Source organism: Rattus norvegicus, chromosome 2 (assembly GCF_021556685.1).
Source record: "Rattus norvegicus strain SHRSP/BbbUtx chromosome 2, alternate assembly SHRSP_T2T, whole genome shotgun sequence".
Taxonomy (NCBI): domain Eukaryota; kingdom Metazoa; phylum Chordata; class Mammalia; order Rodentia; family Muridae; genus Rattus; species Rattus norvegicus.
In genome coordinates, this window is record NC_141535.1 from 176,041,383 (window position 1) to 176,060,048 (window position 18,666).

At 49.1% G+C, this 18,666-nt stretch overlaps 3 protein-coding genes and 1 long non-coding RNA gene across 75 annotated transcripts in view; 2 read left to right on the forward strand and 2 right to left on the reverse strand.

Moving 5' to 3' along the window:
* The window catches only part of Gon4l (gon-4 like), a 73,506-nt gene extending 69,833 nt beyond the window's left edge, over window positions 1-3,673 (forward strand). For all 35 annotated transcript variants that reach the window (NM_001024797.1, XM_087630788.1, XM_087630802.1 and 32 more), the window contains 4 exon segments: window positions 997-1,207; window positions 1,633-2,251; window positions 2,334-2,436; window positions 2,824-3,673. In NM_001024797.1, coding sequence (NP_001019968.1) covers window positions 997-1,207; window positions 1,633-2,251; window positions 2,334-2,436; window positions 2,824-2,973 — 1,083 coding nt within the window. In that variant the 3' untranslated portion in view covers window positions 2,974-3,673.
* Msto1 (misato mitochondrial distribution and morphology regulator 1) lies at window positions 2,982-7,252 on the reverse strand. Of its 2 annotated transcripts, NM_001106443.1 has the most exon segments (14): window positions 2,982-3,461; window positions 3,698-3,807; window positions 3,884-3,988; window positions 4,194-4,378; window positions 4,451-4,582; window positions 4,880-5,032; window positions 5,129-5,263; window positions 5,373-5,490; window positions 5,638-5,725; window positions 5,846-5,900; window positions 6,189-6,264; window positions 6,367-6,436; window positions 6,897-7,032; window positions 7,124-7,252. In NM_001106443.1, coding segments are annotated over 14 exon segments (1,662 nt in total). In that variant the 5' UTR covers window positions 7,208-7,252; the 3' UTR covers window positions 2,982-3,246.
* A 6,399-nt stretch (window positions 7,253-13,651) lies between these two features.
* LOC147996351 (uncharacterized) lies at window positions 13,652-17,155 on the forward strand. Its single transcript, XR_015676400.1, has 3 exons — window positions 13,652-13,754; window positions 14,224-14,392; window positions 16,220-17,155. It is a non-coding gene; the product is annotated as an uncharacterized LOC147996351 (long non-coding RNA).
* The window catches only part of Dap3 (death associated protein 3), a 28,013-nt gene continuing 25,727 nt past the window's right edge, over window positions 16,381-18,666 (reverse strand). For 21 of the 37 annotated variants that reach the window (XR_015661332.1, XR_015661342.1, XR_015661344.1 and 18 more), the window contains 2 exons: window positions 18,161-18,278; window positions 16,386-16,821 (listed from right to left, as the gene is read on the reverse strand). Coding sequence is in view for 19 of the 37 variants with exons in the window: in XM_087619626.1 (XP_087475752.1) it covers window positions 16,736-16,821; window positions 18,161-18,278 (204 nt within the window). In the remaining 18 variants the exon portion in view is untranslated. 37 annotated transcript variants of the gene reach the window in all.

Sequence of the window (18,666 nt, forward strand, 5' to 3'; positions counted from 1 at the left end):
ATTACAGTTAGCTTTTCGTTTTTTGGTTTGTTTTCTGAGCTGTGTTTCTCTGTATATCCTTGGCTTTCCTGGAATTAACTCTGTAAACAGGCTAGTGTCTAACTCGGAGATCCACCTGCTTCTGTCTCTCAAGCACTGGAATTAAAGGTGTGTACCACCACTTTCTATCTGGATTTTCCTTTTTAAAGAGTCTAATTTGAATATGGTGGTTCACACCTGTAATCCTGGCACTTGGGAGGTGGAGACAAGGGGCTGAACCTGTATAGCAAGGAGCATAAAGATTCTGTCTCAAAATAGTAGTGGTTGGAGAGCTGGCTCAGCAGTTAAGGACAATGGCTGGCCTTTGAGGGGCCCTTTGCTTCTTTTCTCTGCACCAACATGGCAGCTCACAACTGTTTGTAACCCCTCTTCCAAGGGCTGCATTGCTGTCTTGTGGCCTCTGCTAGCACTGTAGGCACATGGCGCAGACATTCGTGCTGGCAAATAGTCATGACACGCCCAAAATAAAAACCGTTCTAAAACTAGTGCTTCTGGAAATGGGGAGTAGAACTGCAGTTGAAGTATTTCCTTACAGACTTGCTGATGTCTGGAGACCTCCTCTATAAAGTTTGTGCTTCTGTGGGATATCATAGGTAGGCCCTGCAATTGTCTCTTTAGGTTTCCTTTTCTTTCCATCAAATAAACCTGTGAGCAAAACGGAGTAAAGATACCTTTGGTTCCCTGCAGTGAGTTGGTTGGTGTCATAGATACAGTCCTCATTAGAAACAGAGCGCTCAGGGTTGGGGATTTAGCTCAGTGGTAGAGCACTTTCCTAGGAAGCGCAAGGCCCTGGGTTCAGTCCCCAGCTCCGGAAAAAAAAAGAACCAAAAAAAAAAAAAAAAAGAAAGAAACAGAGCACTCCTACTATTTAAAAGCTGGCTCACTTGCTGAGTACCAACACAGGCCTGAGACATAGGAAGGTCAGGACATTTTTAACCTAGAGAGTCACTCTTGCAGGTCTGTGACAGTAAATCCTACAAGAGCAAGGAGCCCCTCGAGTTGGTGGGCAGTGGCCCCCTCCAAGAGGCCAGTACTGTGCCCGGCACTAAGGAGGCGGGACAAGGCAAGGACATGTCAGAAGAGGAGACCATGGAGGGGCAAGAGAACGTGGAGGTGAGCCAGAATAAGACTGGCAGGACCACCAGAAAGGGAGAGGCACCCATTCCAGGTGAGTGACTGATGGCCTCACTGCCACTCCTCTTTCTTCCTTTATGCTTTTTCCCACTCTGCAGCAAGCTGTGTCAGCTGCTAAAGCACCTTCCAATGATGGGCATGACATGTTCTCATAGACGGACTACGGCAATCCCTTTCCCTACTCCTTTGTCTCACACAGTTAGGACTAGGAGTTTGGACCAGCGTGGTCTACAGAGTGTATTCCAGAAGAGCCAGAGCCACGTAGTGAGACCCTGTCTCAAAAATAACAAGGAAACAGACTCCTGAAGTCTCCCCTAGGCTTGTATCCTGCTACCATGGCCTCCTGTGCTCTGCGTGGCTCCTTCCTATCCGGCACCCTTTACACTGGAACTGTGTTGTTGTAGCTCCCCAGGGCTGTGATTCCCATGCATACTCTGATCCCACATTCCTTCCAAGCAGGGTCAACAGTACGGACTGCTTTGCTGTGCTCTGCAGAAGTGACTCCCATCGAGCTGTCCTTGGAGGGCCCCACATGCTGCTCACCAGAGACTCCTCGGCTTCCTCCTCAGACTGGAGCTGTAGTCTGTTCTGTCAGGAGAAACCAGGCTGGGCCTGAAGTCGTCTCCTGCCTTGGTACATCCTCCATCCCTCCTAAAGAGGGGGAGGACCAAAAGGCTGTGGCTAACTCAGAGACTATTGCACCCCTCCCAGAAACATCAGAAACTGAGAGACTGCCGGGAACTGTGGAACTCCCTGCTCCCCTCCCCAGTCCTGTTTCCTTAAGTACCAGAGACACTGGGAGAAGACACATATATGGGAAAGCAGGCACTCAGAGTTGGCTACTCGACAATAGAGCTGAGGCAAAGGCAGCCCATATGGTGGCCCCTATCCGTGGAACTTCATCAGGAGCTAGTGCCTCAGAGGCTGCTCCCACAGCTTCCAGAGAGGGCCTAGCTGAGGACAGTGAAACACAAGGCAAGGGCCCGGAAGCGGTGCTGCCAAAAGCCTCAGAAGCTACCGTCTGTGCCAACAATAGCAAGGTCAGCTCCACGGGGGAGAAGGTGGTACTTTGGACAAGGTAGGTAAAGATGGGCTATAATTACAAATTTAATACAGATCCAAAAAGCTTCTTGGAGCTAATTATGCTACCTGGATTACAGGGAAGCCGACCGGGTGATTCTCACCATGTGCCAGGAGCAGGGAGCACAGCCTCACACCTTCAGTGTTATTTCTCAGCAGCTGGGAAATAAGACCCCTGTTGAGGTAAGGTGGGAGGGGCAGATGATGAGGGGACCAAGGCGAGAGGACGGGACCAGCTGGGCTTACAGTCGTGAGCACTCTCAAGGCAACAACTGGTTATGATAAAGGGTTGTCTGAAGAAAGGCTTGACCTGTCAGGTGGGGGGTTTCTTTGGAGAGGATTTTCACTGTGTGGATAACCTAGAACAATAGATCAGGTTGGCTTTGAACTCAGAGATCCATCTGGCTCTGACTCAGCCTCCTGATTGCTGGAATTCAAGGTACATATTACTCTGTGTGTGATTCTCTTTTCTATTCAGAAGACACAACTCTTAGTCTCACTCTGGTGCGTGGGTGCCCGGTTCACTCTAGAAGCCTAGAAGAACGAGTACTACCCTCTCTCCTTTCCCAGGTTTCCCACCGTTTCCGAGAGCTCATGCAGCTCTTCCACACAGCCTGTGAGGCCAGCTCTGAGGATGAGGATGATGCCACCAGCACCAGCAATGCAGACCAGCTCTCCGACCATGGAGATCTGCTGTCTGAAGAGGAGCTGGATGAGTGACTCTGCCAGAATCCACCCGATAGCCGTCAGCACTCGTGGAGACCATAAGGAAGCGAGCATGCAGGTGGCCTACAGTTCATCTCAGGGTCCCTGGTGAAGACCCTACAAACCCAGCCTGTACATAGTACTGAGGAGAACGGGGCTTGCCTTGGTCTGGTAGCCTGTTTTTAAATGTATAGATGTATAAATGTCATGTATCAGGTCCCGACATACTGGGTTCCTGCACCCGGCAGCTTTTATTATAAATTCTCTCCCCACCCCCTCCCCCGGACGTCAGTTGGAAAGGCCGCCGCCCTCCTGGTAGCACTGGGCCAGGCTGTGTAGCTCCTGCAGCAGCTCTTCCATGTCATCCTGCTCCACCCCGGCGTCCATGAAGCTAGCCCAGCGCCGCAGGTCAAGTCTGGCGAGCTCGTCACCCAAGTCTCTTAGTGTCCGCTGCAAGGATGAAGTTGAACGCAAGGCCCCAAACACAGGGATGCTCTGCACTGCTGCAGGGGGAAAGAAAAGGGACGCCGAGTGGGCTGGAGCCTGCTCTGGGACTTTTAGACCTGACTCTGAAGCACAGCAGTGACGTGTGCTGTCCCTTAGTGTGCTCCCCAGAGGAGCTTGTAGTCAAGTGGAGGAACACTCAACTGTGAACTTTTTTTTCTTTGCACTTTTCATCCAGGAAGAGAAAGTAAAACTCTCCTATGTGGCTCAAGTGTTAGGTCCCTTCATGTCCTACCTGCGCCCTTGGGGGCCCCGTCCATGGCCAACCCTTTCTGACTGAAGCTTGAGAAGAAGTGTGGGTACGGAGGAGCCATTTTGCAGGGTGTCAGCAGCAGATATGACGAACTGCAGACAGAGAGGTGATCAGAGAGCAGGGAGGCCAGGGTACAGAGGTCTGCGGAAAGGGCGGGTACACACTGACCTCAAGACCCTAGGGTGCTGCTGCTCTAAGTACTGGGCCAAGACTTCTTCTCCAGAGGCACACGCATGGAGAGTGGAGGGCAAAGGTGTCCCTGGGTTGAGCTTACTGCAAGAACAAAAGCACATTTACCCTGTGGCTGCACAAATGTAAGTCTTGGACCATCGAGAATGGTCTAGAACTTTTATCTAAAGTGAGGCATTGATGGTGGCAGAAAAAGGGTTGTTAGAAAGTGTGCCATAAGAACGCCTAGAAATTAGAGAGACAGACATGCACAGCTCTCATAGGGTTCCCTAAGAGCACAAGTCTTTACCTGGTGTGGCTAGCTCTGTCTATGCCCCTGAGCACCACAGACTGGGCAAAGCACCGATGTCCGGCAGAATCACCGCATGCAGACAGGGAGGTCCACGGGGTGGCTTCTCCAAGTTGCATGAGAATGTCAGGAAGTGACTGGCCTCGGACCAGTGGGAAGGGGATGATGGCTTCTGCTGTCACCACCTAAACACCAGGAGGGAGCAGGTTACAAAGTGCTTTCTCAGCTTCGGCCCAGCCCCTCACAGAGCTGCTTACCTTCTTCCCAGAGAAACTTAGCACATCAGCCAAGTGAGCCATGCTGACTGTGGAGGAGCGGAGGCGATAGGGAACGGTAACCGTGTCCAGGGCTGTAGCCAGGATAGCGCTACAGTGGAAGGGCAGAGTGGCCTGTCAAGTGGGACAGGAGGGAACACTGCGTCTTCTGGGTATGGACAAACATGTGGAGGCAGAACATGAAGGACAGACAACCAAGGAGTGAAACAAGACTGTCCTTAGACAAGACAAACATGACGTGCCAGGAAGTCAAGTTGCAGCTGGGTGTGTTGAAGCTAGGCACTCACTTTGGTGTTACAAATGCCTCAAGCATGTCCAATCCCTGACCACACACACACACAGGGCTGAGGGTGAGAGGACGAATGGAGTCACAGGAGATAGAGGATGGGACAAGGTGAGCTTGAGCCTTACATCATAATGTAGGTAAGGGAAGTTGACAGGTGGCTTGGGTCGCAGGCCCAGGTTCCCTCCAAGGGACAAGGGACAGACGAAAGAGCTGTACCCAGCAAGGTGCACCAGACCAAATGCTGTGTTTAAGAGACGATAGATATTTTTCTGGGGCTCCTGGTAACAGAAATGAGAGTGGCTTGCGTCAGGCAACTCGCACAGTAGGATCCTCTTTTCTCATCAACTCTACTTTTTCTTCCTGCTTCCACTCACCCCAAGACTGTAGGGACCAGGCAGCAGACCCCAGGTTAGTACTCCGCGCCCTGAATACTCGTCTTGTAGTAATTCTGCAGTTTTAGCACCTACTCCAGAAAAGCCATCATGCAGGTCACACAGGATCTGGAAACCCTGGAGATAGATGAAGGCAAAAAACAAAACAAAACAAAAAACAAATCAAACCCCGGCTGTAGGCGAGGAGACTCTACCCCAACACCCATCACCCTTGCCAGCCACTTACCTGCAAGTAATCACATTCTTCCACATAGAAATGCAGCCTGTCCTCCAGCTCTTCCAAGTACCTGGGTTCCTTCAGGACACTCTCCCCTTGGCCAAAAGCCTCCAGCCGGCCGGTCTCACTGCCAAAAACCACCACGATAAGAGACACAGTCCTGCACTCAACTCCTCAGTCTGCTGTTTTGGAGGGCAAGTGACATGGACCCCGGCCTTATCCAGTGTGTTGGGGGAACCTAAGCTTTGCCTAACAGCCTCTGCAGCCCCCATACCCGTCATGGTTGTACTTCTGAATCACACAGATGCTCCGTGGATGGAGATGGACTCGGAGGAAGTCTGACCAGACTTTGATGCTGTTCTCTGTGGGGAGAAGTGGTTTCGGGTTTGTAGCAGGATGACTAGTGGGAAGAAACAGCCGATGAGTTGTGCCATCCCCAAGTTCCTTCTCTGTCCAGTGTCCAGCATCAAGGGATGTCTCACCTTTGCCATTCTGGATCAGTTTCGCCCTCAAGGCACCATCACTACTCAGCACTCCCTGGAGGGTGAGAAGAGAGGCTGCTGGTTGTTTTCCCCTGCCCTGGGCTTATCTTTATGTGTGTATATGTGCGTGTATATACTCCTGTGTGAGTTTCTGTGCACCATGTGCATGAGGGTGTTAGATCCCCAGGAACCAGGCTAGAGATTGTTGTGAGCTGCCTGAGGCGGACATTGGGAACTCAGTCAGTGTTCTGAGGCCTTTACAATGACTAGACTCCCTCTTCCCTGCAGCAGGAGAGCCTATGTGCTTGAGCAGGTCTAAAAGCTTGGGACAGAGCCCATGCACCTCTGCACTCAGAAGGTCCTGGAGGTTCGGGTTCTTTGAGTTGGCCTCTTCTCTGTGTGTGGTGAGCTTCCCCTGCCTGAAAAGGAGAAGAGAGTAAGCACAGAAAAGTGTCCCTCTGCAGGGCTCTGCAGCCATCTATGTACACACAGTGGACCATGCTCAGAAGAAAGCTACTCACCATGCTATTGCAGCCTCTAGCTGTCGGTCCCTGTAGAGGCTGCCTTCTTCCTTTAAGGTATTCAGACTGCCTGCACAGAAATGAAAGACAAGATCAAAACGGATGTCATGTCATCAAGACTGACCTGTGAGGGGATGTGTTGTAGCAGTTCTCTTGACCAAGATGTAGCTCTGAATGGTCTACAGCTATGTAGACAGATTGGTTTTGAATTAAGAGCTTCTGCCTGCCTTTGCAGGGACTAAGGGCGTGCCCAACTGCACATGGCACTTGGCATACGTGGATATACATTAGATGGGACAGGGACAGGGAATCTGGACTCCATCCTTCTGTCAATAGCTGTGGTCCATTCGCAGGCGTGAATGCAGCAGCTTAACATTGTACTACCCACTCCAGGGCTGGACCCTGAAGCAAACAACCTGCCCTTTTGGCATCCCCTGGGGCGTGTCCCCAATGTGGGTTTTTAAGTGAACTGATGCTAGGGCCCTCACACGCCACACGGGAAAACTTGGCTAAGCCTGCCATCGCCTCACCTTTGAGGTCCATGAGGATGAGTCGAGGTGTATAGGTTTCCTGGCCATGCAGTGTCCGGCCACTTCGATACAAGACGTCCGGGCACAGCTCGCCTGGCGACTCTTCGCCCTCGGTCGTGCGTCCCAACGCAGCATCCTGCAGGGTTTACAGGACTGAGCGGAGGGGGAAGGAGGGGCAGGGCCGGTACCTTCCGCAGGGAGCGCCGGGCTGCCACTAGGGGTCTGACCTGCTGGTTCCACCAGTGCGCCCCGACGAAACCCGCGAAATGTCCCAACTGCAGCGTGAGCACCTCGCGGGCCCCGCCCGCCATGCCGCCGCAGCTCTTGGGCACTCCACGGCAGCCGCGGGCCCCTTAGCCGGAGGGGGCGGCTCCCGTGCCCTATTGGTTCGCGAGCACGTGCCTTCCCGTTGGCATCCCGATTCGTTAGTCTCCTGGGCGCTGCTTACGCCCCGCCTCTTCCTCCTCTAGGGCCGGAAGCTGCCGCGATCCGCTGTCGTCACGCCATTCCATCTGCGCTTCCGACTGTGGCTGGTCTGGCCAATGTCATGGAAGGTTCTCTCACCTGCTTCTGTCTCTCTTCGCGCAGATTCCTCTATTCCTGTTGGTAATAACTCCCAGGAGAAAAAAATCGACCAGGAACTGGACTGTCTTCTGGATCTCCCACTCGCTTTCTTTTCCTATCTCTAAAGTCCCAGCCCACCGGTCATCTATCTGCTTCTGTTACGTTATAGGAAAGATTGTATTCCCTTTCTCGCATGTTCATATAGTTCGATTGTACTTAAGTGCGGTTTTCGTTTGTTTGTTGTTTGGTTCGTTATTTGGTTTTTTTGTTGTTGTTTTTTGGGTTGTTGTTGTTGTTGTTGTTTTTGAGATGGGGTGTCATTATGTAGTCCTTCGCTGTCCTGCAATGGCTGTGTAAAGCAGGCTGGCTTCAAACTCAAATCCGGCCTCCAGTTCCTGAGTGCTGGAATTAAAGGCTGTGCCACTAATAAGGTTGGGAACATTCTTTTATGTATTTATAAACTTTTGGGTACCAGTTTGTAGAATTTTTGCAGGTTGCATGTGATGGCAGAAACCATCCTGTAATCCCTGTCGTAGAATGTGAAGAGACCATCCTCAGCTCTGTAGCAAGTTGAAGGCTCACTTTGGCTGCAAGAGACCATGTCTAAATTACAAAACAAATTATTATTTCAAATGTCTTGCTCATGTTTCTTTCGGACCGTCAAGTATTCACTCATGGAAAAAAAAAAAAAAAGCTAAAAAACATCCAGGCAAAATGCTCAGTGGGTTAGGAGGAGCTTGCTGCCAAGTCTTCAGACCAGAGTTTGAACCTGAGGAGCCACAGAACCAAATCCCTAGCTGTGTTCATTATTCTGAACATAGCACATTGCTAGTAAAATATTTAGAAAGTGCTTCCTATAGAACTGTTTTTATGGGTGACTGTACCTTTTATTTTTATTTTGGGGGTGATCAGTTTTTAAACATTTGTGTGTGGGGCGTGTACATGCCACAGCATGATTGTAAGTCAGAAAACAAGCTGAGGGATTTGATTCTGACTACGCTGTGGGTCCTCAGACTCAGGCTCTGGTCTGCAGGCTTGGCAACAAGCTCCTCTCAACCATTGTGCCCTCTGCCTGCACCCATTTGATTTTACTCATATTTACCTTTTCACTTGGTCATGTGACACTTCCTCTTCTAGGAACATATACTCCATTTATGTACGTGTAAAAATAACCATCTTTCCTTTCTAACTCAGGAAAACAAACTTTGTGCCTGAGTGGTGGTTGTCTATTTCATTTTGGCCCTGAGAATATTTCCAACTAGGGTCTCAAAAAGTGGGATTTTGCAAGAAGTTACTGCTGTTGTTCATTTTTAATGTAAGACAAGCTTAAAACGTGCCGGTCACAGACAAGCAGCAGGCACGGGCCCCCTCTTTCCCTAGCCTGTCATCTGGGAACTAACTTGCTATGTGACTCAGCTCATTGTCTGAGAAGGAGTGCAGTCTTGGGTTAGGCTTTGCCCCTAACCAATGATGTGGGGGATCTGTGAGGAAGTCAAGTCCCAGCATTTGGGAGAAGAGGGCAGGGATTTATTCAAGTGAAGGACTCTAACCGTTTATCTCGGGCCAGTATTGAGACAAGTATCTCGGGTTGACCTGAAACTCTAGGTATTGTCTATGTAGGTTGGTCTCCAAGTCAGATACCTGTCTGGCTTTCATTGGAGGACTCAGAAACCAACATTGATTGGATGGGGCTGGAGAGGTGGCTCAGTGGTTAAGCATCCTTGCTGCTCTGGCAGAGGACCCAGGATTATTCCAGGCTGTCACACGGATCCATAAACCCAGGGCTGGGGCATTCAGTGCCCTCCGCTGACATCCGTGGTTACTCCATGCATGGAGTACATAATCATACAGAGAAAATACATGTAATTAAAAAACAAAACGACTTAAGGGCTGGTGAGACGGGCCAGTGGCTAAGAGAACATTTTAACTCTTCAAAGGACTGAACTTCAAATCCCACACCAATACCGGGCAGCTCCCAGTTCTTGTATCTTTTTCTCACTCCAGGAAAACTGACACAAAGGTCTCCTGCAGGAACATATTTAACACATATATGACACAGTAACAATCACACAGTATTTAAAAAGGAAATTTTTAAAATTAAAAGAAAAACATCTTGCTAGCCATTTTTTTTTCTCTGTGCTGTATGCATTTTGGCAGAATTGTGCATTAAAAGCCATTTTTACTAGTCTCTTGAATTTCTTTTATCCAACCTGGGGAACCAACCAGTTTACTGAGCCTACTTATAGAATGACTGAGGAATTGCTAACATAGCAAAGTCTTTACCTAGTCTTGAGTCTTCCTGTGTCTCCTCCAAACCCCCAGCCTTCCTGGAGACTATGTACTCTAACATCACTCAGAGCCAGAGGCCAAACACAATTAGGGGAGAATTACATACACGTAGCTGGGAGGAGCTACTGGACCCTCAGATGAGGATCCGAGGACTCCACTACCCTGCTGGGGCATATCAATAGTCCAACAATCTCCTGGCAGGATGATTGCTTGCAAGCCGGCACAGGTGATTTTATAACAGTGAACAATAACAAGTTTTCCAGCTGTCTGTCTGGCGGCTCGTGGTGGCCTGAAACTCCAGTTTCAGGACAGCCAATGCTCCTGGCTATCGCAGCTACCTGTACTCACATGCACACACATAAGAGAAATAACGTTCTAGATCCTTGGATTCACAGTGACACCGTACAAGCAATGGGGAGGGTTGGTGTTATTGATGACATGAAAGGTCAGCTAATAACAGAGGCATACTACGATTAGAGCTAGGATGATGGCTAACACGATGTAAAAGTGCTTGCACTGAGGATAGCAGAGGACTCCTGAAGCCTCAAGCCGAGCCCAGTGACATACTTCCCACAGGACCACACCTAATTCTTTTATAAAAGTTCCAACAGATGGGGACCAACTATTCAAATGTTTGGGGCTATTGGGGGACATGCCATTCAAATCAGGACACCAATTGACTGATGGTGTGCAGTAGCTTATCATAAGTGTCCTAGAAATGAGGATATATGGACTGGCTTTGATCTCCGGGACCTATGGGTAATGTGGCATTCATGAACCCACAGACACAATCAGTAACGGAAAACATTTTAAAACCATTTAATTATGAATATCAGGATTGTGAGAGGGTCTAGGTTTTAACCTAGATAAATTATGATATTTGGTAAAATAAATTAAGAATTGGAATTAAAAACCAGGCATAATTTTTATGTCTGTACTTTTAGCACTTGGGAGGTAAAGGGAGGAGGATTAAAATTTAAGGCTAAGAAATACTCAAGTTAATAAAGATGAAAAAAAAATTAAGGCTAGCCTGGGCTACATGAGACCCTATCTCAATAAATCAAAACCAGGGCCTGCTACTCCCTGCTGGCTATGGTATGGTAACACAGGGGCTAGTGTGTGGTCCCAGTAGAGATCCTGGTAGACTAACTCAGCTGTCATTCAGGACCAGGCTTTGAGTTGGCTCACTCCAACATCCACTTCATCTATGAGCTGCTGGAGTAAATAACCATGGGATTTTTGAGAGGAGTCAGATCCTGTATTGGTGTAGCCAGTGCCTGAGGGCTCAAACCAGACCAACAACTACTGCAATCTGCATATAAAGCTGGGTAAGAGAAAACAAAATGCTGGTGACACACTGCAGCTTCCAATCCCACTACAACAGAGTTTGTGATGGAGAGGCAGGAGAGACAGAGGCGCTAAGCCGTAAAGATTTGACACCTGTGAGAGAGGGTGTGGTTGATAGAGGGCAAGGCTTTACCCAATAGGGTAGGCAGAATGATGAACTCAGCCCCCAACAAACTGTCCAGCCAAATGGCTGCCTTCTCTGAACAGCAGTATATTCAGGATGAAGAACAGTCCAGTAAATGGACCTTCATGGTCCATGCTTCTCCTGGAGGCCATGCTGGTCAGTGGCCTGTACTTTGGCAGTGAGCCATGTTGATGTCTGTGGGTTGTTCTGCCAACCAGAGACATGGTGGAGGTCCTCAGCACATGCTGACAGGAGATTAAAGTGGACATTTTTGGTTTGTGCTGTTGCCAAGAAACTATGTGGAAACCCGGAATCCATTCCCTCCCCGCTGATGGTAAAGGGCAAGGAGTTTGCTCTTGGAGCACTGATGACTGCAGACACACATTTGGGAAAGAGGAACATAGAAGGCTTCTGTGACAACAGCCCCCCTCATCACCAGAAAAGTAACAGCCTAAGAAAGGAAGCCATCAAAGGAGAACTAAGAAAAAAAGGTGTAGAGGTGTAGTTCTCCACCGTTACCAGCTTTGGGTGGGGGAAAGTGCAGGTGGAGAAAGACTCAGCTTCTCTTGGGCCTGGACACCAGGCGTTTGACCAGCTCCAGCGAGTATCTGAACAACACAAAAATGGCCCCCTTTTTTTTTTGCCTGGGATGGGGTCGGGGGGGGGGGAACACGTTGGCCTGGAAGATGGGAGCCATCAGGATGCGTGATGTGAGATTCCCAAATAATCAATACATGAAAATCCAAGCTGGGTGATGGTGGCGCACACCTTTAATCACGGCACAGAGGAAGGTGGATCTCTGTGAGTTTTGAGGCCAGCCTGGTCTATAGAGTGAGCTCCAGGACAGCCAGGGCTATACAGAGAAAACCTGTCTCAAAGAACAAAGAAACAAGCAAAAACCAACAAAATATGTTAGAAAACAAAATGAAACTGCTTTCCCGTCAGGCACATGTGGGAGGCTGCAAGATGCCTGGAGTTATTATATAAAAGAAGTCAACTAGTTCCAGGGCTCTTGCGTCCTCCCTCAAAAAGTCTAGGAAGAGGGCTGGAGAGAGAGAGAGAGCTCAGCAGTTCAGAGCACTAGCTGCTCTCCAGAGGTCCTGAGTTCAATTCTCAGCAACCACATGGTGGCTCACAACCATCTGTAATAGGATCTGACACCCTCTTCTGGTGTGTCTGAAGACAGCTAGTGTACCGATATACATTAAACAAACAAACCAACCAATCAACCTTTAAAAAATCTGGGAAGCTCTAAGTCCTCGAATGGGAGGGCGGTCACGCTGGCACAGCACAGCAGCCAGAACTGTCCCTCTTCCACAGTGCTGCTTGGCCCTGAACCTCCAGGGCACAGTTGGTGTGGTTCCATGACTAAGATCTAGGGAGGACAGCAAAGAGCCAGCAACAGGCACAGCCACTATTGGGGAGGCCAATAGTGTGGCACAGCCCTCTAAGCCCCAGAATTCGGCGGAGTGGGAAAGGAGCAGTAGGCAAGATGACATCTCTGGGGCAGAAAGGTCTAGACAGGGATGCTGGACAGAGGGTAGCTACCAACAAGCAGCATCAGAACAAAGGAAGCAGGGTTAATAAATCACCTCATTCATTAACAAAACACGCAATGACCAAAAGCAGAGCGGAGGAAATGGGTGTTGGTTGTCCCAACTTTGTCCACTGAAACCTAAGCAGCTGGCCCACCTGTGGGGATCAGCTTGACAAGATCACATGAAGTGGGGAGACCCAAACTAAGCCTGGACAGAGTAGGCCACACCTTGCACTGGGGGCCCATTTAAAAGCCACAGGCGAAAGCTTCGGATTTTCGTCTGCTTGTCCTCACTCTCACGGACAAATTCTGCTGCTGTGGGTACCAGACTCCTGGCCTTTCCATCAGGAGATGCCATTGTTGGACTAGCCAGACCACAGCCTGGAAGACTCTAATAAAACCCATATATATGTAATTTTATTCTTGGGACAGGGTTTCTCTTGTGTAGCCCTGGCTGTCCTGGAACAAGTGGCCTGAAATGAGAGATTGAGTGGCCTCTGCCTACTGAGTACACCACCACGCCTAGTTTTATAAATAAATGTATTTATAATATATTAAATAAATCCCACATGTGGTTTCTTCAGATACCCCTCATTAATCCAACTGACATTAAAGAGCTTGCTATGACCCCGTGTGGTCAGGTAAACACCAGGCAGCATGGTTTGTAAAGTGTTAGTACTGACAAAGTAGGTTAGGAACCTTGCAAACCCACTGGCCAGCTAGCTAGGTGCAACTGCAATATCGAGGGCCAACAGAATCTGTTTCAAAAATACAGCAGAGTGAAGTGGAAATTTAAGGGTTCTTTGGAAACACTGTCCCCATGAGGGAAGGAGAAAACAAACAGCACAAACACCTGTTCTTTCAAAGTCACTCAAAGAACTTTCTCTTTTTTAGTTTTAGGAAAGAGTGAAGTGGAAACTTAAGGGTTCTTCAGAAAGTCGTTTGGTGTTTTGCCGGCCCAAACACGTGAAGGAACGTTTAGCTGAAGTGCATACAGGTGAGAGGTTAAGGCAGACTTGTGAAGAAACGCTTCACTGAAGAGACACAGGAAAGAGCTGTTCTGCTAAAGCAAGCAGGAGAAAGTACACACGATGAAGGATTCTTTGCTAATAAACACATGTAGTGATCTGCCTTACACTGTGTAGTTGAAATGCATTTGTCGGGACTCCATAGAGAGTGACATCAAAAAACTTCTAGTGGTTTTCTTGCCACGTCAATGTACTTGGGTTAATTGGCAGTGATGTCAGCTGAGACGGACACATGTGCTGGGACCCGTGGAGACCATATGATGTTTAGAGGCTGTAGACAGGGCTGACAGTGATGGAAGTTGAGCTAGGCTTGCTTATAGAGGTAGCTGTGTAACCACTTGTGGGTCTCAGGACTTCCCTGAGAGATGCATCGCAGTGACCTTCTGGAGCTCCTCCTGCCGACCTGTGCTGAGGCTGAGCCGTGGCTGTCTCTGCTAGGTAGTGCCTTGACTGCTTCCTGTTTGCTATCCCAACTACGGAACCGGACTGCTGGTGTATCTGTGAAGTGTCAGTGAGTGATCGAGCTGCCTCTGACGACCTGTGAATTGAACTGCTGATTCCCAGGCAACACAGACAGGAGTTGGTCCAGGGAACCTTTCTTAAACAGGTCTGGGTCCCCGGTATTCTTTCTTTCCTACTACCTCTGGTGGGTAGTGGGCTAAAAGGGAGGTTAACGTGTTTAAGAACCCTCATTAAAAACAGGCATTTGAAAAAAAGTTAGAGAGTGACCGACAAGGACAGTGGATATCAGTCTTTGGCGTCACACACGAGGCATCGCACTGCTGAAGCAAACCTCCTCAAACCCACAAGTAAAAGGTCTGTTCAATCACTTATGGAAATGACAAGGCCACTCTCTGTTTTGAGACAGTTCTTTGGGGTTCTTCAGGAACTCACTATGTAGACCAGGCTGGCCTTGAACTTACTTTATAAGTGCCCAAAAGGGCCATTCTTGATTAGGACTGGCCAGTTCCAGTGAGAGCCTTACAATGTGATGAGCTTCCCAAATGCACAAGGTTGTCATTTCCCAAGTTCATCTGCTGGTAGAGACCAAGTTTGCAATCAACTACTTAAGAGTAGTAGTGGTTTTAGGGTCGAGCTGCCATCAGCATGAACGCAGGCTGAGGTGGGTATTCGCCAGTGCAGCGGCTCACGGCAGCTCTCTCTACTGTTGTACAGAGGCACAGAGCCTGAGCAGCGCCTTCAGTGCTACACTGTGCTACTTCCTTTGTTTCAAATTATGAATTGAGTGGGCACTTAGTGAAAAAAAAGCAGACAGAAATATGGCTGAGTGCAGTGGTTACACTCACGCTAATCCCAACACTCAGGAAGCTGAGCTAGGAGGCCTGGGAAGTCAGTCTAGCCTGGCCTACCTCAGGACTACCTGAGATGCTAACTGAATAAGCCAGAAGCTTCGTGATTCATCCCAGGGGCCTGCTAAATTGGGGTCCAATATGGAAGCAGAAGCAGCAGGAGATACATAAAATGACTTGTAGGATGGAGTTGTGGCTCAGTGCAGAGCGTTGGCCCAGCAGGGGCAGGTGCCTAGCACCCACCCCAACACTGTGGGCACAAGTCACACACGGAACTACTGTTGCACTAACAGCCTTTCCGGGTGTGGGAGTTGGTCTGGAATGTGATGTTAGTGATCTTCTGTTGAATTGACACTGAGCGGCTAGTCCTCGGAGACAGGACTACATCATGGTGGTTGTTCAGGTTCTCACGGGAAATTCTTCAAATAAAGCATCATAACAGCCAAGGCTGGAAGGAGCCATCTGTCAGTCAGCAGTTGCCTGCTAGGTAAGGGTGCTCACAAAGCCCTTAAAGTTCAGTGTTGCTGTGCAATTAGACAAGGTGAAGCAAAGAGCTAATAAGTGAGAACTGTGGACTCTCCTGGGTATGTGTCTCTAACCTAAGCTTAGGTAGAGGTGGGAGGTTAAGGCAGTCCTTGCCAACATAGTAAGTTCTGGTCAGTCTGAGCTACATGAGAGATTTGGCTTCAGAAAAGAAAGAAAATGGGGCTGGAGAGATGGCTCAGCGGTTAAGAGCACCGAATGCTCTTCCAGAGGTCCTGAGTTCAATTCCCAGCAACAACATGGTGGCTCACAACCATCTGTAATGGGATCTGATGCCCTCTTCTGGTGTGTCTGAAGACAGCTACAGTGCACTTATATATAATAAATGAATAAATCTTAAAAAAAAAAAAAAGAAAGAAAACCAAAAAGTCTTGGCCTGGGTGTGGCAGTTTCTGGTGAGTTGGCAGCAGTGCATAATGGCATTTGCCATGTAATCTGCAAGCCTGACAATGTTTGTCCCCCCAAACTCATATGAGCACAGGAGGAGGAGAGGCTGATGTTACACTGTTGTCCTGACCCCGAATGTGTGCAAACAATGTCAATGCTGATTTGAGTGACTGTCTCATTTCTGTTACTGTTAGGTGTGCACACTGAACCCGCCCATCTGCATTAGTGTCAATGCACTATACAGCATGGACGCTCTCAGGGCTGTGTGGCACAGGGCTGGCCACGTCACCCTGACAGAACTCAGCTGGAGCTCCAGCAACGTTCTGCGGAATCCGGAAGAAAGCACAAACAGAAATTGTATAAGAAGAGTTCCCTGTCTAGGAGGAATTGATTTAATTCCAGAAGACAGAACTAGTAATTTCTGTAGCGCTGAGTTTCTTCAGATGCTAACAAACAATGCCAAAGAAACCGAACCTGGCCAGTGTAGAACTTTCCTTATGGCAAATCCAATACAATACTTAGAAACAGATCTACTTTTAATATAAAAATCCTAACAGAAAACTGGTATTCCTTGTAGGACAACCGGACAGCCCATTGTCACATGTCCGTCAGTGCCGTCGGGCTGCTTGGCTTGGGACCGTGGGCCTCCGTCATGCGAGGCAGTTGAAGGAAGGCATCTTCCGGCTTGGCTTGCCGCTCCATGTCCGCACTCACAGTGAGGCGCAGAGCCGCTCCAGCTGCTCAGGGTTGCAGTTACTCAGGAACTTCAGCTCCTTCCTCCCTTCCTCTGTTGAAGCTAAAATGGAGCCAAACACCAAGACGTCAGGAGCTTCCCCATTCAGACCATGACCCCAAGCCACCCCCGAGACCTCACTCCTGCCGTGCTTACTGATCAAAGCCGGAGCTCTGCACATGCCATGCCGGGCAGGGACTACACCGATTATCATCTGTACCAAGGTGTCACGCGCCCAGAGTGAACTGGGAGCACAGGCAGTCAGTACTGGCTCCTGTTGCCCACTTTACTTTGTCTACATCTTTTGTATATCCAGGGTGACAGCTAGATGTTTGCAATGCAAGCCATCAAATCTGGCCTTGAGAGAAAAGAGCTTCTGAGGCCCTGTGTGGCAGGATGTGCTGAGCTCAAAAGGCTCGGATAGCGGAGATAAGCGTGGGTACACAGGGAGATGCTGCCTAAGCAAACAAAAGAAAAGGAAAAAGTTACTAATTCTGAGCCTGAGAGAAGGGACAGCAAAGACCTGGTTTAGTGCCAGGCACTCACAGTAACAACTCATCAGCCTTTAATAGGAGCTGGAAGGCTGGCTCAGTGGTTAAAGCACTTGTTGCAAAGGACCCACATCCAGCACCCGCATGGAGGCTCACCACCTCCTCAAACACTAGCACAGGTGATCAGATACACAGGAAGGAGCTAAGATAATTTTAAAAAAGCGTAGAGCGGGGTTGGGGACTTAGCTCAGTGGTAGAGCACTTGCCTAGCAAGTGCAAGGCCCTGGGTTCGGTCCCCAACTCCGAAAAAAAGAAAAAAAAGCGTAGAGCATCCTTGCCTCTGGTCAGGGCTTATGCTGCCAAAAAACCTGAAAAAACCAGCACACGGGGCAAGCACTTGTGTCAGTGAGAACTACAGAGAAGGGCTGCAGTGCAGACCTTGTAAGCAATCCAGTAGCTGGACTGGAGCTGCTTCCTTCTTTAGCAGCAACACTGTAGCCATCTTCCAACCACATTTGTATACTGGTCACTGCTCAGGGAGAGTGGGGCGCCTGTCACAGTCTGAGGCAGTGTACGCTGTGAGTCATGCATCAAGCTGCGGTTCACTGCTGGTGGTTCTAGATTTTGGGGCTCTGCAGGTCCCTATGGGAGTGTCCTATGGGTATACCTTCTCCAGGCCTCTCCTTGTCTCTCTCTGCCTGTAGTGATGTGAGACCCTCTGCTCCTGGGGCTGGGATGTACCGCTTTCTTACAGGTCTAGGAACATGGATTCAAGAGGCCTGACGGGCCCTTCTGAATCTGTGAGCCCAAGTAAGCTATGGACACCAGGTCACAGTGATGCACACAGATACCCGGTAAAGGGGTTCAGCAGATGACCCCGCTGGCCAGCGGGAGGGATGCAAGGGACTGACCTTTCTCATGCTGAAGCCAGTTGTTCTCCAAGTAATACTGAAAGGAACTTTCAAATTCCTTTGGATTATAGTTGGAAATGAGGATGGGAAGAAAAGGCTCCAGGGCATTAAATCCTTCCTGGAGACAGAAAGGATACATGATACAGTGTTAGTCTCGAACCAAATCTACAGAGAGGTTGACTACTCTGAGGACAGGGTTCTTTTCTTGTGCTCTGCTCTACCTTTCTCCCCTTCCTACTCAGCCTCCCCGCTCTCAGCTTCCTGCCTCCCACAGGACGGCACACTTGGTGCCTAGTGACTGCTTATACTGCCATGGACATTATATTTAACAAGGAGATAAGTGGGTGTAGGGGTCTGGGCATTGCCACAGAAACCACAAATTCATGATGAGCTTGGGATATATAGTGAGTCCCTGTCTCAAAACAAAACAAAACCAAAATAAACCAACTGAAAACATAAAATAACGACAAGGGGGAAAAGCAACACAAGTTTTACACTAATTAAGA